Source organism: Neurospora hispaniola (genome assembly GCF_033458365.1).
Source record: "Neurospora hispaniola strain FGSC 10403 chromosome Unknown B0T23scaffold_2, whole genome shotgun sequence".
Classification (NCBI taxonomy): Eukaryota; Fungi; Ascomycota; class Sordariomycetes; order Sordariales; family Sordariaceae; genus Neurospora; species Neurospora hispaniola.
The window spans coordinates 2,366,407-2,388,810 of NW_026944407.1; the positions used below are offsets into that span (position 1 = coordinate 2,366,407).

The 22,404-nt window shown below is 51.9% G+C and overlaps 4 protein-coding genes across 4 annotated transcripts; 1 reads left to right on the forward strand and 3 right to left on the reverse strand.

The window, feature by feature from the left end:
• Nucleotides 1-896: 896 nt before the first annotated feature.
• B0T23DRAFT_79439 (uncharacterized protein) lies at nt 897-1,783 on the reverse strand. The gene is made up of 2 exons (XM_062841804.1): nt 1,546-1,783; nt 897-1,463 (listed from the first exon to the last, which is right to left on the reverse strand). Exons 1-2 carry the CDS (start codon nt 1,655-1,657, stop codon nt 1,153-1,155), a joined length of 423 nt encoding a protein of 140 aa, XP_062695527.1. The 5' UTR covers nt 1,658-1,783; the 3' UTR covers nt 897-1,152.
• Nucleotides 1,784-4,832: 3,049 nt separating this feature from the next.
• B0T23DRAFT_79470 (uncharacterized protein) lies at nt 4,833-9,925 on the reverse strand. Its single transcript, XM_062841805.1, has 2 exons — nt 5,166-9,925; nt 4,833-5,029 (listed from the first exon to the last, which is right to left on the reverse strand). The coding sequence occupies exons 1-2, from the start codon at nt 9,702-9,704 to the stop codon at nt 4,943-4,945; spliced, it is 4,626 nt and encodes a 1,541-aa protein (XP_062695528.1). The 5' UTR covers nt 9,705-9,925; the 3' UTR covers nt 4,833-4,942.
• A 7,144-nt stretch (nt 9,926-17,069) lies between these two features.
• Nucleotides 17,070-18,445, forward strand: B0T23DRAFT_79509 (uncharacterized protein). Its single transcript, XM_062841806.1, has 3 exons — nt 17,070-17,466; nt 17,535-17,831; nt 17,909-18,445. The coding sequence occupies exons 1-3, from the start codon at nt 17,213-17,215 to the stop codon at nt 18,285-18,287; spliced, it is 930 nt and encodes a 309-aa protein (XP_062695529.1). The 5' UTR covers nt 17,070-17,212; the 3' UTR covers nt 18,288-18,445.
• A 492-nt stretch (nt 18,446-18,937) lies between these two features.
• On the reverse strand, nt 18,938-21,415 carry B0T23DRAFT_353087 (uncharacterized protein). The gene is made up of 4 exons (XM_062836105.1): nt 20,959-21,415; nt 20,265-20,895; nt 19,900-20,188; nt 18,938-19,766 (listed from the first exon to the last, which is right to left on the reverse strand). The coding sequence occupies exons 1-4, from the start codon at nt 21,110-21,112 to the stop codon at nt 19,146-19,148; spliced, it is 1,695 nt and encodes a 564-aa protein (XP_062695530.1). The 5' UTR covers nt 21,113-21,415; the 3' UTR covers nt 18,938-19,145.
• Nucleotides 21,416-22,404: the final 989 nt, after the last annotated feature.

Here is a 22,404-nt window from a genome sequence, read left to right on the forward strand (position 1 = left end):
AAGGGAACGGGCGGATTGCCGGATGCCGTGCGCTAAAAAGACCCGGTGCGAACACCTGGCTCCCGTCCTATAGTTCGGGTCCTTCCCCTCCATCCTTCCTCGCCTTTCCACTTGTCACTTTATCTCCTCCATCACATCGATCAGCTGCATCTCTTTCCCACATACACTACATGTTCACTGAACCACCACCATCGCATTGGACAATGGACATCTGTGGGATTCAAAAGGGGAATGGATCGGCTTCCTTAAATTAACAACAAGCATCGACACATCAAGCCAACCGACTCTGTACGACGTCGATACCGCACGCATGCGAGATTGAGAACTGTCACCAACGCCATCAATGTCATCTCCCCCTGCCCTGCCGAAATCATTACAACGCATAGCATCATGGTCCTTGACATATGCTCCTGGATTGCCGCGCTTGTACAGCCGCGCCGCTTCACCGGTGCTACTCTCTGCGGCTACCACCACCAACCACAACACTATTGGTGCTGCGCCACGCTTATCACCACCATCACTGCCCCTCCCAACTCGGATATGATTCAGAAGCTTACATAGAGCCTCTCGAGAGCACCACAGAGCCCATGTGCAGATACGGGAACGGCCATGTTGACTTGCAGTTCCGGGTGTTGCGCTAATGCCAGGGGACACCCCGTGGTGCTGTGGTCCTGACTACTAGACTTACCTAGAGGTACTCACTGTTCAGCTAGGTATACGACTGACCGGCTTCGGACTATCTACTCCTTGACCTGAGCGCCCGTTTCCATCGACATTTCTGAGCCCTTTGAGAGTTCTCCGAGACCCCATGGCCCCCATACACCTACTCTCTACGGTGAACTCGCTTCACCTGATCAGCTCGGCGACTTCTGATATGGTGGTTGGGTTGTCGTGGGGGTTTCCATCATGTTGATGGGACAACGGGTCCTATCTCTTGTTTCGAGAATAGGGGCCTCATAAGCCATCGCCGACGGCTTTCGGCGGGCACGGTTTCGATTTACAGTTGTCCCGTGTCAATGAAGTCAGCCTGAACAACTTCCCTAGTACGGTTCAGTATCTCGAGCGGTACTTCAACAAATTCCCACGTGCTTTGGGGGCAAAGCTGTTTCACGCAAGGTCCGGAGAGATCGACATGAGGCTCATCCCCTCTACTTATTTGGAAATCAGCTCGACGGTGACAAGTGTCGCCCTTTGATCTGAGCAACTGCGCCTCGAGTCTTCTATTGCCTTGGGGTCTAAGAGTTGGGATAACATCACCATCACCTGCTTCAGTCTTGTTTCCGCTTCCAATCGAACCATGCCCCCCCTACAGCGGGTCCGATACTCCCCGATCACATCTTTCCACCAATCACGAATTTGAAAACTCGCCGTCCTCCATTTACCGACATATGTTGGGCGGTGTCTCGTGCTTGAGGGTGCAGCCTGCCTCGTCAACATCGTGCTCCACAAAAGACGCCTAAGGTCTGCCCCCAGTCAGCCCGTTGTACCTTCAAAAGAGCCTTGCTTTTTACTTCACGGACAAGTTGCGCCTCAGCTGAAACATACTTTTCGCGTCTTGCCCATTGATATGGTCAAAGGACTTCATTTGCCCGGTCCATCTTTCTCGTCCTGGTTGTCTTGAGATGCGAAGCGGCTGCGTGGGTCGGCGTATGGACATATTTCTTGCCTGGTGTCTCTGCTACGGGTTTGGATTCTTTGGATGGTCGACTCAGACAGCGCGTCAGTGATTCGACCGAGCCCTCGAGCAAGCTAAGTGGTGAGCGTGTTGGTTTTGTTTTCGACTGTGCCTCCCTTCCACCTCTCTCCAAGACGTCCTTGTTGTCGCTCTGCATGTTCTCGAGTATGGTAAAGCAATTGGGAGCAGGAACGAGAAAAGAAATTGTGAAGTGGTAAGCGAGCTGTTAATATATCATCTCTCTCCCTTGCAGGAACTTGGGGTTGAAAACGACTTGTGAATGCAGCAGGTGAGACCATGGACGAGAAGATCACTTAACCTCCACGACGCGTCTACACTGTATGGTACATTCCCTTCCAAGGCCTCCCGCGGTTCACACCAGATGGTGTCTTGGCGGTGCAGCCCTAGTTCAATGAGATCGGCCATGATACTGTAACACCACGACGACCTCGCTCTTCGAGCTAATGTACTGGGTTGCGAGCAAAGTAAGACCTCCAATTTCCAGATACCTTGCACGGACTACCACAGCCAAAGCTTCGTGGGCACTGTGTCTTCAACGACCTGACTACGGGTATGAACTTACCCACAACACCATATTACGTCTCACGGGTCGTCAGAACTTGAGCTGCAGCATATCGCTGATTGCTTAGAACCTGTCAGATTCATCTGAAGAGGCTGTCGTCATTGCAGGACAAATGATAAACCGAATGGAGCTATTCCTCCATGAGTGGCTCGGAGACCCTCTCCGAAATTTGATGGGCAATTGTTTTACTCATCCTCGATGTTGTATTGGTAGCCCCGAGTACCAGACCTGACCGCTTCCCATTCCAGAATCGCCGGCTGAGTGGATGGCACCCTCGACACCAATGGTTTTGACGGGTAACCAGCTTTGCCAGCTTCGGCTTGGTGGTGTGGCACGCGGCCTTACAAGCCCACAAAACCCTCCAACCTATTATGAATGACTTCGATTGCCAACGTTCGCTAACGCTGCCACCCTCTGGGGAGTTTGTGGTTTTGGTGGTGTCCTGGGCAACTGGTTCGAGAGGCGTTCCATGAGCCCAAGAGGAGGGCACGTCAGGTAGCCACCGGGTGGCTTGAGAGGGCCTAGAGCCGCACATGCAATCTTTCGGAATATCCGTCACCACTTCTACCCTCCTTCATTCGTCTTTTCCACGACTGAGGTTGTTCTCGTGACAGTGCGCGGTATCCATGAGCGAGATTTGGGCGGCAGCTGGATCGTTCACGATCAGGTAGAAGGGCTATGGAGCGTACAGTTTTGTTCGCTGTTCAAGTCTACAGAGGCTGATGAGCGAGATACCTGCCGTACATTCCACCTGGACTGTCTGATACCGACTGAGCCGGCTGAGACCGAAATTGAGCGTCGGCTTTTGGTCCTTTAGGCCTCCATATCTAGTGGAACACGAGGGATTAGAGAGCAACACTCCATGGGACATACCGATGATAAGAAGATTCTATTCCTTGTCCTTTGGAAGTCTTTCAATTCAGTTAGTCTGGGAATGAGTGTCCATTTTGCTAAGGGTTGGCGACCCAGAGCACGATCTAGACCTCACGCCTCTATATGAGAAACCTTGAGCTTGATTGGAGGATTGTTCGACCTCTTTGAAGAAAATCAGAGATTACTTCTTCACAGTTGTGGTCTCGACTTATTGACAACGCTCTATCATTGAAAAGACCATCGCTTCAGCTAACTCAGCCAGCCTCATCAACGGGTTGTGTGACGACTTCGGCCAAGCGGCAAGCCGCTCGCTTCACTGTGCTGATACGTTGGTTCATTGGTACGTCGATACGTTGAACGTACCAGCCTATCGGCGCGTGCTAATGGTGGACATCAGTCTTGAGGAAGAAAAGGGAAGGATTCGCCGAAAGGTGAAGGCAAGAATGAACAAACGTCGATGTTACATGTGGTAAGTGGCGAATCAGACCGTCAGGTCAATCATTAACTTCGTTCCCCAGACTAATAATGGTCGAACAGTATATACAAGAGCGATGGAGAGTAAGTGGATACAGCGGAGGGCATATCCAAAGAAAATTTTATCATGCTGAGCGTTGGTTCAGAGAGAAACCTGGTGGCTAACTAGCTATGCACATATCGTATGTGAGTGGTTAATCAGGGGCAAGCAAAGATTTTCGATTCGAATTCCATTGGGGTTGTGTATGTAAGTTAAGATGTTGGCCGATGACTGGGGAGGAGATGTATGTGGAGAGAGACGAGTCACGTGCAGAGTTTTTTTTTTAAAAAAGAAAGAAAGAAAGAAAGAAGTCCACAAGTGTTGGAAATCTTGATCTTGCTACCATCATTGACGGTGCTAATTTGCTGAGTGCGGCCAAACGACTCATCACCTGTGGAAACCTATTTCCTTGGACATCGTCATGTACGTGTCTATTTCAGCATAACAAATGGCTAATCCATGAGATCCTGTTCAATGGCGCAACTCCTAACGAAAAGCACAACAATGCAAACACCGTCCAGAGCATTCAAAATAGACAAAAAGACAACAAAAACAACAACAAGAGATGAGCAAAGAGTGGGTATGGATGGGCTATTAGCGGATAATATGTAGTCCCTGCTGCCGACCGACGGTATGGTATATACTCATATGCACTTCTGCTTTTGCAAGATCCAAAATTACCTAGGTACTTTGTCCACTGCCTCCTTCCGTCTGCTTCCCATTTTCTACACAACGCATCTCACTACCACAAGCACACTCGACCCACCCGTCTTCAATTGTTCCTCCCTTCTGCGAGTACCAGCTGGTAACCACAGTACTTAGCAAGCACGATCCGGTAACACACAATTTCAACTAGATGGTCCTCCTTGTTGCTACCGAGCTATTCAACTTCTTCCAAACCCCATTACACATACCCTGGCGTGCTTTCTTACACACCCTCTCTTTCCTTCCAACGACTTCCCGGCACTTCCTTTCTTGGTACTCGTGTGCTCTGTATGATTATCCCTTGGAGATCTTCATCCCCGGGCATCGGCCTAGTAGTCCATGTACACTACTTTTGCCAGGCGTGCTCGTCTAGGTTCAAGCGTGTGACGGTACGGAGACTTACGGTACTGAGAATACCCCGTCTCACAAAAAAACAACCGTCACAATGACTGAGCGTGGAACTTCGCTGATTTAGTTCCATTGCCTTGCGCTTGTAGTAGCGATGGAATGAAGCTGGAGATGCTTGAATGTAATGAACCGTCAAACTGAAGCTTCGCGGCAGCAACCTAGTTCCTAATCCATCCGCCCATCACTATGGCTCTCTATCGTACTTGAGAACCAACTCTTCGATCTTGGGTATCAACTCGGGTAGTCTAAACGGTTTGGAAATGACGTCATCCTACACAGAAGAAAAAGTATCGGTTAGCAGACATTCTTCGCTCTTTCCTTACTCCCGGAAAAAAGGATGCTGATCATCAACAGAGAGAAGAGAAGGGAAGAAGAAAAAAAGAGAGAGAGGAAGAGAGAGAGCTTACCACACCAGCGGCCATGGCACTCTCGACCTGCTCAGGCCGTGCGTACGCAGTGACGGCAATAATGGGAATATGCCGCGTAATGACGCCCACATTTTCTAGACGACGAATTTCGCGGGTGCAGCTCATTCCGTCCATGACTGGCATCTCGAGATCCATGAGAATAACCGAAATGTTGTTGTTGCTGTTTTCTTCACCATCAGGCGAGCCATCAGTTCCGCCATCGTTTGCGGCCTTCTTGTTGCTCCTCGGGAGCGCTGATGCAGCATCGTCCGTCGCAGCGATCTCCTTATTCCAGAAGCGTGACTTTCGCAACTCCACCAAGGCCTCTCCGCCATGGTTGGCCACGAACGTGTTATTGCCCGACAATTGCAACTGACGCTGCAAGACTCTCTGGTTCACCAAATTATCTTCGACAATGAGGACGTCAAGGGATCTTGTCTGGGTGGTATCGGCGAGAACGGGAGCGGATTGTGTTCTAGTAGGTGGCGCATGTGATCGGCCGTGTCCGAGCAGAGAGAATGCGGCTGACGATGATGATCGGTGGCTGATCTGACCCTGTGTTTGGGGACTGACGCGCTGCTGAAGTGGCTGGATGGACATCGAGTTGTCGACAACAGTCGGAACCGGCTGCGGGTTCTCCGCTTTACGACTCTTGACATAGAAAGCAAACGTGCTTCCCTCGCCCTTCTCCGAATAGACTCCGATCTGCCCGCCTTGCAGCTCGGTTAGTATCCGGCAGATGAAGAGGCCTAGGCCAGAGCCGCCGTATTGGACGTGTGTTCGGGGGCTAGTCTGAGAAAATCGCTGGAAGAGGATCTTCTTCTCATTCTCATCTAAGCCCGGTCCCGTGTCTGAAACTGCCAAGTGCAGGTTGATCTTCTCGCCGGTAGCCCACTCTGCGTCGTCCGTAAGATCTTCTTGGTCTGGATGCCGTGGTGGAAAATACGAAAGCCCGGCCGATGACACATCCTTTGAAGCACCTAGGTTAATGGTAATTGCCCGTGTTGGTCGGCCTTGGGTGAATTTGATGGCGTTAGTCATTAGGTTGATGAGGACCTGTTTTAGGCGTGATGGGTCCAACTTCACCCAGTCAATTTCAAGATTGCGATAGGACTGCTCGATCTGGAAATGACCCGTGATATCATTGGAATTGAGTTCGGCTTCAAACATCTTCAAAACTTCCTCCACAACCTGGACTGGCTGAACATCGACGGGTGTCACAAGCAAGAGCTGCGAGTCAAGTTTCGAGAGAGTCAAGATGTCGTCGACGATTCGCTTTTGGTGGCTGGCGCAGAGGGAAATGGTGTTGGCAGCTTCCAGGCAGCTATCAACCAACGTCTCCAAAGTGTCGGGCCCTCGGAACGCCGGATTCTCTTGTCGAAACCTGTTAAGTCCCGAGGCGATTTCGTCGGCACACTGAAGAATGGCACTGAGAGGATTTCGCATCTCGTGGCTGGTAATGTCGATGAAGTTTTCTTGTTGCCGTTTGAGTTCAACAGCCTCATCGCGTCTTCGTTTCTGGAAGTCCTCGGCCCACTTTTGCTGCGAAATATCGGTTATACATCCGAAGATGCTCTTGAGCTCACCGGTTTCGTCTCGTTCAGGGTACGCGCTCATCAGAGCCCATGTATCAACGGTGTGACCATCGACAATTTTCCGCGTACCATTGAATCGAAACTCGTAAGTCACCGGTACCTTCTCCTGGACCAAGTGACGCCAGACATTCACAACGCCTTCGCGGTCTTCGTCCCTTATGCTCTGCATCCAAGCGTCGAGAGTGCTTGCGCTCCGTTCATGCCCAGAGATCCTCCACCACATCTCGTTACAGTAGTTGATGCGTCCATGACTGTCGGCGATGAACAAACCAACCGGGCCCAGTTCTGCCATGCGCGCAAAGCGATATTCACTTTCAACAGCCTCTTGTGTTCGAAGATGAAGCTGCATTGAAAGCTGTTGCCTATCCAGAGCAGCTAAGCGTGCAGCCCGCTGACCTCGCTTTATTTCCTCCTCGTATAAAAAGACCGACGCCATACTTGTCGCAAGTTGGCGGGAGAGCAGGTTGACGAATAGCTCAAAATCCTCATCGTACTGCCGTCGGGGGTTAACACCAAGCACGATGAATCCAACAACCATATCTCCAGCCGTCGTAGGATGGACGGGAAAGACAACAATCGTCCGACAAGGGTCACCAAATCCTCTCCAGTCAAAACCTTTGATCAACTTGTGGGGTAAGCTGCCATCGTCTTCGCTAAGAATAATGGGGTTGCCTGGATGTGCCATGGAGTCTCTCATATATGGCGCAAAACCCTCATCGCTGGTACGCAAGTCAATCGATTGAACAGCAGAGGGATGTCCCTCGGGAACACCGACGGAGCCCTCCAGTGTGATCTGAGGTGGATTCGTAACACTGCCAGAGTTGATAGACGCAACCTCGCTCTCGGGATCCTCCGTAACCGAATAAACGAGGGCAAAAGGCACATCGAGTCCATTGTACTCTAGACCCTGCAGAAGCAGACTCCAGAAGCCTTTCACGTCGCGAGCCTCCGACGTCCTTACTCCCACCTCGCGAAGGGTCAGCATCCGCCGCTCGTTGATCTTCCGCCGAGTGTTTTCGAAGGCTGGGTTGTAAAGTGCGACAACCGTGCCGTCACCGCCGACCAAGGGAATGATACCCCAGTTGAAAAAGGTTTCCTCCAAAAATCCATGCCGTGTTATGAACAACCCGTCATCGTGCTTCATCGTCGCGCTACCGTCATTCCATGCGGCATCGAAGACTGGTTCGATCTCATCCCAAATTTCTGCCCACGCATCTTTGTACTTGGCGCCCATCAACTGCGGATGTTTCTTCCCGGCAAGCGCAATGTAGGCTTCGTTGTAAATGGCGACAAACTCCTCACCCCAATACAACGCTGCTGGATGGGGGCTGCCCATGATCATATTTGACATGATGCGCAGATCCGCTGGCCACTCCTCAACAGGCCCCAAGGGCGTAGATGCCCAGTCCACAGAGCGTGCGAAGCGGTGATGAGGGCCAAGATTTGGGTCGTCGACGGGAATTCGCGTCCAGTCGAAAGTCGTATAAACCTGCGACATGGGGATAACCATAGGCAGTTCGTTCAGACCTGCCAGGGAGGTGTCGATGATTGTCCTCGAAGGACTCCTAGGCTCCGAATATGACCTTGGGCGCGGTGAACCGACTTCCTCCATCGGACCGAAATAATCCACAGCATCTCCACGCTCGGGCGAAAGTTCGCGTGCTGATATTGAGCCGCGTGAACTCCGGCTCAGGACTGGGGGCAGCTGTGTTTTGGGGCTCGGCGTCGTCGGTGTCACGGAGACGATGTTGCTATGTCCTGTGACAACTCGAAACCGCTTTCTGAGAGTCGAACACGTCCAATTGATTCCGCCAAACGTTGTGCATGTCGGAGCCAAGCGGATCGAGTCGGTGTTTGCCTCGGGACTCATCACCCAATGCTTGAAATGGGCGAAATCGAAACTATCTGCTTCTGCATCTGTCGTGTCCCCATTGAGGAGCTCCAAAACACTAGTGGAGGCTTTGAGGGAAGGGTTAGCATACACAATGTGCAACAAGCCCGAGCTGACATTGAAAGGGTTTGTAAGGTCGACGATAAATACCGGCCTGGGGTCTTGGTCCAAGAGTTCAGTGGCAGGTATCGCCTGGAGCGCCGGCGCGACTATTGCGAGAGGCCTGCCATCCAGACTACGCATCGTGCCATCTAGGGATTCTGATGAAGTCCAGCTTCCAGGAGTGCTTGAAGACCTGTTTGAACCCTGCGCCGTGGTGGCGATGACATGACCCTTCGGCAGGCGCAGGGTCGTAACTCCATCTTGCGTTTCTTGAACGATACTCATGATGGGAGCGGCAATGCCGTTTGCGAAGAGGCCGGGCATGCGGGGAGTCGGGGGTTGTTGCCTGGCTCGGTGTGAGAAGAACAGAGGAGACGAGACTCCGGGCAAGTGGGAAACGAGTTCGCCGGGGGTTTGTGGTAAGGGTGGTAGGTGAAGACCGCCGTGTGCCACTAAAAGCGTTTTTGTCGAGGGGGAATCGAACGGTCGCAACTCTGGTTTGTCCTCGGCGGTGATCCTTTTTCCTGGTGTAAGCTGCGCGCCTCCTGGTCCAACTTCGAAGGGTGGTGTTGCTAACGGCTGCGGGTGGCCAGAGTGCCCCGAGATAGGCGGAATCGAGAGAGCACCAAGATGTTCGTGAGGCGCCTTGTTGGCTATTGGACCATACCGTCCGCTATTCGGCGCCCAGACGCCTGGGAGTCTTCCGTCCTGGGTCCCAGCAGTTTGGTCTGAGAGGTGGTGAGTTTTCGTCCGGTCCTTTGCCTGGAGATGGTTGAGATGAGTAACCGGAACCGAGCGACCAGAAGCCGGAGAGAGGTTGGTCAACAATTGGGAGGAACCTCCGGAAACCGTCGTCGTGATGCCAAAGGCAGAAGCTTTGGGGAGGTCTGCACACGGATTTGTAACGTCCTCAGCGGAAGTTCGGAACTTGGTCGTATCTTGCAGAGTCATGAAGGGGGTCGGTGAGGAAGAGGAGTGTCCCCGCTAACTCAAAGCGGTGCTTACGGCACAGAGGCGGGCCGCACCAAACCTTACTGCCTTGCGTGAAGGACAGACGGGAATCGTAGCCGAGATCGCCTTTGGTACCGAGTCTGTCGCTGAGCGCGGCCGTGGGCGTTGGGTGACGGATGGGCACAAGAGAAGCTCATGCAATAGGTTGACAAACTCAAGACTGGGGCCATGGGATGGAAGCGGCGCAAATTCGTTAGTTGGTGAAGGCTGAAGACGTGGAGCCTGTGCGGGAGCCGAAGAGGGTAGCGGAGATATGGAGTTATGAGGTATGTACGTGTTTCTTGGTCTGAGGTGTGCTTTGCTGTTTTGGCTCCCTTGTTGAATCCAAACGAGGAATGGTAGCTGGGAGTAGAGGTGGAGCAAGACTGAGCTGGGAACTGGGATGTGGGAGCTCGGATCTAGAACCTCTTGCCTCGAAAAGCAGACTCTTGGATGGAGGGTTATGCTTGTTGTCTTGGGCTTGCCAGGTTGGATTTGGGAGCAGGTGATCAGCCGCTGTTTTGTTATTTCCCCCCTTCCGTCGTGGTTTGGCACGTATGGTAGTGGATCGGACGTCCAAGCTCTCTCTTGCGTATCAAGAACCACCAACTCTCAACCCAATCTCAGGTATTAGCTGTCGAATGTAGCTCCCACTTGCGGCTTTTTGCTAACTCCAGATCTTACTATAGGCAGGTCTTTAGGGTGACCCAAAAAGGGCCTGAAGCAAGAGACCGAGAGAGAGCTGAGTCGGGGGCTCCCTGTTCTGGCACACTTTTTCGTATTTGTTGGTCGGAGGTGTCTCCGTCTTTACAGTGTCCCTGACGGTCTCTTCGCTGTGATTATAGAAAGGCGAAAGTTCACGCTGTCCACCGGGAGATGATGAGAAGGCAGACCCGAGGGTTAGATCTTGACTCCTACTCACGTGGCCCTGCTGGCGCACCCGGGGGTATGAGGATATCAACCGGACACGCTCCTCAAGGTGAGGACGGTGAGTGGCTGCTTCAGCAATAGTTCGGATGCCACCGCTTTCCAAAGAACCAAATGGTTTAAGGCTAGCAGGCGAGGGGGCAGCAATAAAAAAGAAAGAAAGAAAGAAAAGGGATAGGTAAAGAGGGTATCCGTCCCGCAGCTAGTGAGACAGGCGTAAGGTAACGTATGGAGTATAGAGTGCGTGTAGATTTTGTGTCGTATATAGGCAGAGATCACGGTAGGTATCACCTAAATCCGAGTTGGCAGTCCATGTCCACGTCCACAGTCGGGCATCACCTCCCGTCTCACAGAGGCGAACCAGGCACGGGGATCTAGGACTGAAAGAGAAAGAGGGTGAGGTAAGTACCGTAGCTGAGGTAGCGGATAGGTGGGAGAGGGCAGCAGGCCGGGATGGGCGGTTGGTAGGACGATGGATTGGAACTTCGAAGCATGTCTAGCCTAGTAGGATACTAGTGGCTGACGGCAGAGGAGCGAGACAGGAGGTGTGTGTCTGTCGGCGGTTTGAGATTTGGATGGACATCTCTGCCGATGTCTCGCCGCTGCTTTCCGTACCAAGGCGCACTAGGCACAAACCAAAAGGTAAGGCAAGGTCCTGTGAGGTACCGATACCGTTCGGCCTGGTATCAAGTGCGGCAAGAGGGCGCTTGGATACGGCACGGAGGCGTGTCACGCAGAGACGCCAACCGTCATGCCGTATCGTATCTCGTCTTGAGTGCGTCTGCGTCTGCTGTCCTTGAGCCTGCCTATACTGCGTAGACGGGACCGATCGCGATGGGGACTTGGAAGGTACATATTCTCACGGGGAAAGGGCGAAGCAACGGGAGCCACAGCAACCTATGCAGTGTACATTTGTACTATGTATGGTAGTACGAGCAAGTGGAAGCCACGCAGGGATGATGGCGGTCGATGAAGGTCCAGAGCTCAAGGTTTCCGTCTTGTGCAATTTGACTTGCTGCCCTGACCAACCACTGCAGCTATACTCATCTGTACGTACCCTCTATATTGTACACTAGTGTGCCGACATACACGAGCAAGGCATTCATTTCGCACTTCTTTCAACCATGGCAGAAACCAGCCAATGCACCCTTTTTGCCATCCATGAATTCTTTTTCTTCCTGCAAGGAACATGGTAGATAAAACAATTGTGGAAGAGGGAAAGGACAAAAAAAAAAAAAAAAAAAAAAAAAAAAAAAAAAAAAAAAAGACACGCCATTGCCACAGATCCGCCGCCGCCGCAACCTGGCACATCCCAGCATCCAAGCAAGCAAGCAAGGCGCACTTCAAATTAGGTAGTGCACCACATGCACGGCAGCAATGTCGGCTCGCAACACGGAATTTGCAGTGCACTTCACGCAGCCGTTGCGGCACGTCACATGTATCAGTCAGTGCTCTCATGCAGTATCTGGTAAACGGCGACTTCGAGACGACTTGCTTATAACAAGGAACTTCAGAACCCTTTAGGGGCAAAATACCGAATTATTGATGCTAACTGCAAGCTGTCATCTCCGGGTCAAAGTCACATACCAAAGCCTATAATGATTACAGGTATGTAGCCGGTGATGGGCGTAAAATTAGGTACCTCTGAAAGATCTGTGCTGGACTGCTGCTTCCAGGGCAGATCTGCTCTGACCATAAACACTCACCCTCCCAATCAACGTCGCCCTACCTCTGCCGGCCTCCGCTAGGGACTCTTGGGACTGCCAATCCTCCAAACTCCATCAGGACTCCCATGTTCTTGCTAAACCGATCGAGATTCAGGGCTGCGGTGTGCAGAACGACAGAAAGAGGTGGATTGGTCATCTATGTACCTACACTACATAGTACGCAGTACACTACACGACCGCCGGCGCCGAGAAGCTATACCCAAGCTATTGCTTTTCCAGCCATGATTGCCACCCCATTGGGACGCGTCCATGTCACCTTCTCACCGATCTTCCGACTTGCCCTGACACTGCCTGACCTCTTGGGCTATCGATGATCCGGAGTAGTGTAGATACATGTACCTTCCCATGCCTTTTTAGCGGGCTTTTGGCGCGGGTTAGCTTTACATCGGGGTTTGGTGAGGGTGAGGGTGATGCAGCGATTCCGTTGGAAAAAAAAGCTGGCAAAAGTACTCGGGACTTTTTTTTTTTTTTTTTTTTTTTTTTTGGTTTATTTCTTTTACTTGGGTGAACGCGAAAAGGGAGTGCAGTGTAGATGCAAAAGTTTATTCTGGATATGTAGTACATAGTCGCTTCCGCCCTCATGGGCCCTTGCCAACGTCGACAAAGTTTCATTACCTACCTACGTTCCATGCCATAGAGGCTCAAAGGCTCTCTGCTCCAAGGCTTTGTTACAATACCAAAATTACGTGTAGAGCTCCCTCAGTGGGTGGCCCCCTCCCCCGGCCAGCCTGGTCTTCTTTGAACAGACAGGCTCAGAAGGAGACAGCCGGCAGCGAGCTCGGCTGGCTGACACCATTGTGCGGTTGTGCCAGCTCCGATCGTTGGGTCCGCCGATCTCGCGTTCTGGAAGGGCCCATTTCTTTCCCCCTTTGGATGCGTGAATTTCGGCGGGCCGAATCTGCCCAATGAAAAAAATCAAGTATACTGCTACATTTTTTTTCTTCTACGATTGTTGAGAACTGATCTCCAAGGCAAGGCTTCGATTCCGGTTCCGTCCTGGAACTGGACCTGAGGAAGGAGCTTGTGTCGCAACTTGTTTTTGAACAGGGCTGACTGATAATTGAAAAATCCCATAAGCAACAAGACCGGGTTTTCACCCAAATCCCATCTGAACAAGGCCGCCTTGCCAGGTCCCTCGGGTATAATACACTACCTGACTACATAACTGGCGGACAGCAACCACTGTTCGGCATACGACCGACCAAAACCGTTCACGAAACACGCGCATGGCAAACTCACATCCGACCGTCCGCCGACATCCCAACCGATTTGGAAGCGGTTGAAAGTTTCAATATTTTCGGTATGAGCATGCAAAGTTTTAACGACCGGATCGCCGATCTTCCCTCGGTTCTCGAATTCTCGGGCATCGAACCGAATGCACTCCGGCGATGTGGGATCGCTAACATGTCACTACACTACTGCGTACGTACACCTCTGCCAGCGTTTGCTTTGTTACTTAGCATGGTACCACCACCTTACAGAATCTGACTGGTTGGCAGCGGCCATACCATTCATCTTTTGTAGGGAAGATAAAGTCATAATTTCACCGCACTAACAAATGTAAATGCCTGCAGAGGTGTAGTGTGGAAAACCCACGGGGGCCTGCTTGGAATCGTCGATGAAATGCGCTGATGCAACAAGCGGACGTCTTAGCGCGGCTTAAGTGGTAGGTGGTATCAAAATAATGATCGATGGTGCTCAGAAGATTCAGATTTGAGCATCTGGGTCATGCATGTAGTGCACTATGTAAAGAGCGGCATGCCGAAGGATGAATTGGAATATTCTGGACCGCAGCGTGTGCATTGTTTTCGAAGCCACCGCGTTGCTTATTTGGCCATGAGACCTCACGGCTACAGGTCACCATGCAGTCAAAGCTACCGCAACCGGGGATATTTTCGCTGGTACACTTTCTGTGTGTGCTCAGCTCAGGTGGTATCGGGACGCATGCCCAGCACCAGTTGCTCAGCACGATGACCATGGGATTTTCCGATGGGCAGCACCAAATTATAAAACAGTGGCACAGACATTCAACCATCTGCCCGCCCACAACAAACGTGGGGCTACAATTGAAAACTCGGGTTCTGTTGCCGAGAAAAGGTTACCATTCGCAGAGAACCCTTTCATCGCGTGCACGACGTGCTGGATCTTCTCAATGACAATGATACCTTGACATTTTGACGGGTTGACTGTGTGCATTGGACGGACAAGCCAAGTCCCCCCCGAGCCCACTAGGGCCCCAAGTTCCTCCATTCGCGGCGTGTTCGTTGCATGACGGGCCCACGGCCAGCTTCGGTCACGAGACAAGCGGGAACCGGCGGTACTTGGCATGCGCGGTAGGACGCTGATCGGTGAACACCGCGGTGAGTTTTGATGGCATTTCTGCTGAAGATCCGAATGTACCCCTTGAGCCCTAACCCCCCTCAACCCCCTATCAACACCTCGGTGCAGTAACTTCCCCTCAAAGCGCATGCACCCCAAAGTGAATAACGCTCTTTATATACCTACTTATAGCCGGCCGTCCGCAATCATCTTATTTAGTATGGGCAACTGTATAACTTGTATCTGCATATCAGACTACCCTTAAACTGCTGTATATGCATTTCTTGGCGCCCGAAATTTGGCACCTTTCAGGGCCTAATAGGTATGCCGGGCAACCCCCAGCATCCCTCAAAATTCCTACTTTAGGGCGGCTTTGAAGGCTTGGCATTTGGCTCTAAGTGCATAAATTCTCTCAATGCTTATAGAGTGCCGCTCCGAATACATATTATGCACGAACACGGGAAATTACTCTATGGGCTCGACTGGAGGTCGGTCCACAGAACGGCAACCCTCACCGGCTGAACTCGGATCCGCAAAAGGTGGAATCCTGTCCGCCTCGTCATCGACTCGCGGTCGATCACGCCGGGGCTTGAGCCGTTTTTTGGACGGAGACTGAAGAGCGCGTTTGAGCACTGACCAAGGGGCCGAGCTGCGTGTCAGTCCTTGAAAAGTTCTTGGCGGCTGGCAGTCCATTTGGGGTGGATTGTGTGTGACTGGTGAGTTCTGTCTGCTCGTCCCCATGTTTGGTATCCAGTCCCATTTCCCAGCGAGGTTTGGCAGACAGCGGGGCGATGGTGAGTTTGGCGACAGTGACAGCGACAGTGACAGTGACAGGCTGGGGGATTATCAAACGTCAACTGATGCATACTCTTCTCGTCACCCTCACCCCATCTCGTTGCCCCCCGTTGTCGTTTTCGATACACTGGCATATACCTAGGTAGCTTGCCGCTCAATCGAGAGTCGAGACAGGTACGATTCGCAATCGATGATTTTCAGTGGCCGATTGCCGAGGCCGCCCGGCTCTTCGTAACGCCCTATGAGACGGTGATGGGTTGATGGCAAGTGCCGGGCCAAAGCCGTTGGAGTTAGATCTACACGTATGTATCGCTGCCATGAGTTGATGACCCTGTTGATGGCACATAGGAGAGCGCCTACGCTCGCAGCTTCTGTTCAATAGTTGAATTGCCCGTTTTCACCTGCCGTTGTGTCGAGACATCATCTCCTGACATTCTGGAAAGATTGCACGAGCGTGCCGTGATGAGAGCTTCAGGGCTCTAACGAATCCAGAAGCTTTAGGCAAAACACTGTTGTATAGATGTTGATCATCTCGAAAACACCCTTTTGACAATCAATGGTGATGTTGCAATATGTAAGCCAAGGATAAAAATACCCTGCATTACTTACACTAGATTGACAGTTTGACACTTGAACCGTAGGTATACACAACTGCCGCAGCTGGAACTGGATATTTTGTGTTCCCCTCCCTGATGCAGTGTACCATGCCTTTGGGGATGAATGGCGATGATGGTGATGATGGCGGTTCTTCGCCGTTAGGGCCGTGACTTGCTCACTATATCAAAAGCAACAAGCTCGCACCTCACAAGCAGATGGGTGTGTCAGCAACAGTAACAGGGTCCGACTCGTTCGGCTGCACGCAAGAGTCCGCCAGAGTCGCACTTCACCACTCACAAAGTCGCCGTCAATCCCAACAGTTCAACCGTGAACCAAGGTCTTCGTGCTCTGTGCCGCGCGGGATTGGAGCACCAGAGGGGATGGCGGGCGCTTACACGCCGCCAGGGCCATTCAATCACGGCCTCCGATTGGGCGGTTGGCGTGATATGACCTGGGGCCATGCAGCCCATCAGCCTGTCTGGCATTGGCTCCAGAGATTCTTAGTAGAGAGCTCCTTTGGGGGCGGACAAGGGTAACACTGAGCTTCTGCTACCCTCATCGAGGCAGCCAAGCACATTGGTTCGACGGGTCGGTTAGTCTGCGGCCGCGGGAAGGAAGGATGGCCTTCTGCGAGCAATCATGAGGGCCGCCCTCTCCAGGGTCTTGGTTTGCTTGTCTTGTCTCTTAAATCCTGTCCCGTTCCCTCCCAAAGGTACTTGGTCAGCCTCTTTTTTTTTTGGTTTTCAGCTTTTACGGTTCCCTCAGCCAAACATCGCCTCTTTGGAATCTGTTGTCGACTGACGTGGGGGGTGGATTGAAGGATTCAAGACAAACGACGACGACTTCTTGGGCATTCGATGTGAGCCGCTTGGGAAATTGCTGGTAGCTCAGCAATATCAAATACATCCAACATACACGGAAGATAATTGCCCGCACCCGGGTAATTAAATCAGAGCGACGACGACGATATATGCGAATATCAACATCGGACGGAAGAAGGGTTGATCATCAAGGCAAGATCGCTTCTCAGACGATTCACTGTGTGCTAAAGGGCATCATCCTTTCGGCTTACAAAAATACAAAACATCACCCATATTTCCAAAAATGGCGGCAAAGGGATATAGACTCATTCGAAGGCCATGGCGCATGAGGCGGCCACTCTACTTTGGCATGGTTTTCGAGTTACTCGGCATCGTCGGTGTCCTCGTTCTCTTCGGAGTCCAGCAACCAGACGTTTTCCGCACACAGTTCTGGGAGATCGGCCATCTCATGGGATGGAACTCATCACCAAACATGATTCTCTACGCATACGCCAACCACCAACCCTTACCTACAGTGCCCTTTGTATGGTCACAACTGTAAGTGTCCCAGTACACGCAGTCGATGCTACAGACATAGTGTCAACTGACAACGGGCCACCACACAGATTAACAGATTACAACGTCGCCATCTCCGTCGTCTCCCTCTTCATCTTGCTCGTCAAGATGATCATGATCATCATGAAGTTCTTCTACCCGGTCCTCGGTCTGATCGTCAGTCTCGGCCTCACGGTGGTCTACACCGTCTCCGTCTATGGCCAAGCCGGGCCTGATTACGCCGACCCCGAGCACCCTAGCCCTGTGCCGTGGTACATTGCCAAGTCGTGCTCGGTCGCGAGGCCGTTCAACGCCGAGAAGAACTGCCAGATTGCCAAGGGCGCTTTTGCTGCTACCATTTACATGCTGTAGGTTAATCCATCAATTTTACTTCCTCCTTGTTCCCTCCGCAGGAGTATCTTGTCAACTGACACAACTCAAACAGATTCCTCTACCTAGCAAACTTCGCCCTCTCCGTCTGGTCCATGTGGCCCAACAAGATGCTCGACATGTACGACGACGACGACGACAGCAACTCGGGCGACGAGCAAGAGAGCAAGCCCAAGGGCAAGCTGCCAATCGTCAACGTCACTGCTCTTCACGGCGGCATTGGCATCATGAGCGGCGGCAGCCCCAGTACGGGATACTACGGAAACAAGGAGTGGGAGATGCAACCTACGCAGCAGCCTCCTACGAGCCCGAGGGCGGTGCACATGTCGGGGGCAATGGGCGGTGGTCATGGGGGTGTGGAGGCACCAATGTTCACGCCTAGGACGCAGGCTTTTCATGCGTTGGATCGGAGGTTGCCTTTGAGGAGCGGTTGAGGGGTCCGGGTGTTGGTGTGTGTTATGTGGAACGAAGTGATGATGGCGGGTACTTATGGATGTGCGCGTACGGGCACTGCTCAAAGTCAGCGCGTGGGAGATGAGTCCAATTTCATTGGACGAGGCCAATGATTACCTGTTTGGGTTTCCTGTTCAATCCTTGGAAGGGGATGGAAAGAACGACCTGCGAGGATCTTGGAACTGAAGTTCATTTTGCTCAGGGAAACGACGGTTCTCGCGAAAGACGGGAAAAAGTGCTGCTCATCGGTTGCTCTTGCCAAAAACAAGCTTCAGCCCAAGGAGAGAGAAACTAAACATGGTCATCATCATCCGAGGCCATCTTATAGGATGGATGGAATCCCCCAATATCACTACCATGGGACAGGGCAGCACAGGTATTCACAATGCGGAGGGAAGGAAGCTGGATCTTTTTGTCTCTCCAGCTACATGATACCAATATCTTTCCCTCCACATCCCATTCATTCATCCATCATCACTGGGTCCTCTTTTTTTTTCCTTTTTCTGTCTTATTCTTTTTCTTTTTGTACATATATACCACGAGAAGGACTGGAACTGGATTGTATCATATTGAATGGCTTGCCTATTCGCCATGAATGCTTCAAAGCAAAAATGAAAGTCAAAACAGAATAACAAGTTTCCAATTGTTGACTGGACTACTACATACCTTACCATCTGTGTGATCCTTGTCGCTCGTGGCAGCACTTGATCACTTACCCACCCCAAAACAACATCTACATACACTTTTCCACTTTCATAAGGAAAGATAAAGCCTTCCGCTCCGTCCCAAGCCCACAAAGCAAAGCTAAAAACCCAAACCCCCTCCTCTCCCAGGAAAGACTACCAAACAAACTCAACCAAAGCCGCACTCCCCGCCTCAACTACGACCCCCAATCCCGCCTTCCCGCCATCACTCGTCCCCTCCCCAACCCACGCTCTCTCGCTCTCACTCGTCCTCGTCACATTCGCCAACCTAACCGGCCTACCTTCGTCCAATTCCCAATTATAGCTCCATCCATCCCACGTGATTCCCGTAATGGCATCGCTCCCGTTAGCCATCAGCCTCTTCACCACCACCTGCTTTTCTTTCCCTCCATCCGTCAAGAGATAAGCGGCGGGTAAGGTGAAGTTGAATGTCACTGAAGGGCGAGGGGTCAGGGACGAAGGAGGTAAAGGGGCAAGACCTTCGCCTGAGGCGGTGGTGTTGTAGGATTGGAGGTTGATGAGGATGAGGCGGGTGAGGTTGGAGGAGTGGTAGGCTGCGTAGGCGGAGAGGAATGGGGTGGAGGAGATGGGGAGGTGTTTGACTGTTGCGAGGGAGGTGGCGAGGGAGGTGGCGGGGGAGTCGTAGGGGGAAGAGGGAGGGGGGGCGAGGAAGGAGGCTACGGCTATGTTGCCGTAGTAAGGGGCTTTGGTGCCGATGGTGGCCTTGTTGGTGGCAATGGGCTGCCAGGAGGCGTACTAGATGAGAGCAAGGTTAGAGTTGGTTGAGCGGTTCGAAAGAGAGAGAGTGTGTGTATGAAAGAACCAGATGAGAATAGGTAAGGGAATGACTGGAAGCATAGGGTGTCGGAAAGGGTGGATGGAAACGTACCCGGTAATCAGTACCCATGTGCATGTGTACCCTCTTGAAGCCGACACTTGCGGAATATAGGTTAAAGTCGACACCCCAGAGAGCCGCACCAAAGGTATTTGAGAGCCCGGGTCGACCTTGGTTGTATAACGAGTTGGTCTCGCCAAAAATGAGCGGTGGAGCCGCAGCATCGATGGCTTTGACCTGATTGTACTCAACAATGTGGGCATCGACCGAGGCCTTCGTCATGGAGTGGTTCATTAGGGTCCCCTGGAGGGTAACCCCTGGAGAGGTTGCGCCACTGATGTAACTGTCATCACCAACATCGTTAGCAATCTTTTTTTACCCGGATGATACACTCTCTCTAGAGGGTTCCATAAACTCACTTATGTGTAGCAAACAGCTTGATGTTATTATCCTCATTAAGTCCTTCGCCCCACGCTTTCGGTGCCTTCAACTTGTTCCCCACGCCGGCAAATGAAGGTGCAATGTACCCATAGGTACCATTTTTGGCCAGGTCTGGACAGTTCCTCTCGAGTGACTCATGGATTTTTCTCGTGCCGTTTAGCCATTGGTCGACGTACTCTGCCTCGTTCCAACTAGGCGGTCTCACAGGGCCCTGGGCAGAAGTAGAGAACAGATCCGGCTCGTTACCATATGTCCACGCGAACAACTTCCCGCCGCCCAGGGCCTTGCAGGCGAGCGGGACCGTGTCTAGAAGTGTCTGCCAGCCGGACGTCCGGTTGCCGCCCAGCCCTAGGTTGAAGCCATGAATGAACCTGGTGTTCTTGAAGGAATTGTAAGACTCAAAGAACGAGGGACCGATGAAGATCGTGGTTGGATAATCGGATGAACGCTTGGGATCAATCGTGCCATTCAGACTATAGGGCAGCGAGGCATTGTACAGGGCGTAGTCTTGCGTATTGCCGCCGACGCGGATGTACGGCTTGGTACCAGTGATCTTGCCCAGGTTGTCTAGGAGATTCTCGGAGAAGGTGTTTGGACGAGAGTTGTTCCCTGCAAGCAAGCAAAGCACGTTTCAGAAACTGTCGAATTCGGCGATCGTGCAAGGAGTCTTACCTGCGTAGTCGGGGAAGCTAGAAAACTCGATGCTGTAGCTCACATACGCGTCAAAGACCGGGTTGCTGGGCGCAGTCTCGTCGACGGATATTTGCACCGCATTAATTACCGTTGGGACGGAAGCATAGGCAATGAGACCCAGGATTCGCTTCATGATGATGGTCAAATGCAAGGGGCTAGATTATGTCGGCGTCGGTCAGAAGAAAATTGCTGCGTCCCAGTTTCCGAGACAATAACTTCATTTTCGTTCGCCGACCGGCGCTGGCACGGTATTTAGATGAAGCGAGCCCATGCTGGATTTTCGTTCCCTGTCTCCTTCCTGTTCACCACAACAGACCAAGTACATAGTAGTCTATCATGGTCTCAATGACAGGCAGGCATGCTGTGTGCGAAGCCTGTGGTACCACTCGATTTTGCAATATGTCGTGGCGGGGAACCCCCGTCAATAGACGAAAACAAAAAAAAACAAATAGTATTCTCGGGTTGCATGCTCGTTTACTACGAGATGCAAGGATATTTGGGAGTATACGGTTGGCTAGGTATGTTTTTGAGCCTGAATAAGGCGATCAGCAGTGCGACATGACCAAACCCCGCAAAGTGTAGACATGTTCGACCACGATGCAGAGAAACCGGGGAACTTTTCATCACGTTCCCAGCCCCAGATTACCATTAGGAACCCTGATGTTGATCTCGTCTAGTCAATATTTAACTTTGGGCGTGTCCCATGGCTTTTCTTGATCATTATTTGCCCGAGTCGGGCTGACTGGGATTGGTGGAAGGACTCCTCCGACAAGATCTTGTGAAACGCAATATTTGTCCGTCCGCTGACGAGGGAAACTCAGAAAGAAGATACCGTTCGCCAACCCTAGCAGCTACTATGAGATCCCAGTGCTGTAGTCTGTATAATGCGCCTTGAGGTGTGACCTTTGGGAGGACAAGACATTTTCTGTTACCCCGCATCCTTCTACATGTTCGGAGCTTTTTTTGAGGGGGGAGTGTGATCGACACCGGGTGAAGCAACGGATGGACAGGGAGATAGATGGGAAGGGATGAGCGGGTGCTGCTCGTGGTCGCAGGGGGTCGTCGCTGAGACGCCGAGAACTCAGTCAGGGGTGAGATGATGACTTTTGTTTACTTAAGGCTCCGCCAAAGCTGACCCCCTTTAGCTTCTGCGGCTCCTTCAGGATGTTTGTGATTGTCTGAACTGGCCAAAGGGATGGGATAATTTTTGGGGAAGTCTGAGCGTTGAGATATCCGTGGCTGAGACTCGGGCTCTGGTCGTTCCACCCCAGGAATCGAAGAACCCGTCAACTCAAAAGTTCTGCGTTTCTACTGGTATATACATGGATTCTCACGACCCGGGAGTCTTCTTCTCGCTGGGCTAAACTTATTTGCTGATATAACACCCTTCTCAAGGTGAGTGTTTCCCGTTACAACGAGACATCA

Bases quoted from the DNA above. Each gene is read 5' to 3' on its own strand.
- B0T23DRAFT_79439 (XM_062841804.1), bottom strand. From the start codon at position 1,657: ATGTCCATACGCCGACCCACGCAGCCGCTTCGCATCTCAAGACAACCA. The intron at 1,464-1,545 runs GTATGTTTCAGC...GACTGGGGGCAG, and splicing joins CAATGGGCAAGACGCGAAAA to ACCTTAGGCGTCTTTTGTGG.
- B0T23DRAFT_79470 (XM_062841805.1), bottom strand. From the start codon at position 9,704: ATGACTCTGCAAGATACGACCAAGTTCCGAACTTCCGCTGAGGACGTT. The intron at 5,030-5,165 runs GTAAGCTCTCTC...TCTTCTGTGTAG, and splicing joins GTGCCATGGCCGCTGGTGTG to GATGACGTCATTTCCAAACC.
- B0T23DRAFT_79509 (XM_062841806.1), top strand. From the start codon at position 17,213: ATGGCGGCAAAGGGATATAGACTCATTCGAAGGCCATGGCGCATGAGG. The intron at 17,467-17,534 runs GTAAGTGTCCCA...GCCACCACACAG, and splicing joins CCCTTTGTATGGTCACAACT to ATTAACAGATTACAACGTCG. The intron at 17,832-17,908 runs GTAGGTTAATCC...CAACTCAAACAG, and splicing joins GCTGCTACCATTTACATGCT to ATTCCTCTACCTAGCAAACT.
- B0T23DRAFT_353087 (XM_062836105.1), bottom strand. From the start codon at position 21,112: ATGAAGCGAATCCTGGGTCTCATTGCCTATGCTTCCGTCCCAACGGTA. The intron at 20,896-20,958 runs GTAAGACTCCTT...GCTTGCTTGCAG, and splicing joins TAGCTTCCCCGACTACGCAG to GGAACAACTCTCGTCCAAAC. The intron at 19,767-19,899 runs GTACGTTTCCAT...GCTCTCATCTAG, and splicing joins ACATGGGTACTGATTACCGG to TACGCCTCCTGGCAGCCCAT.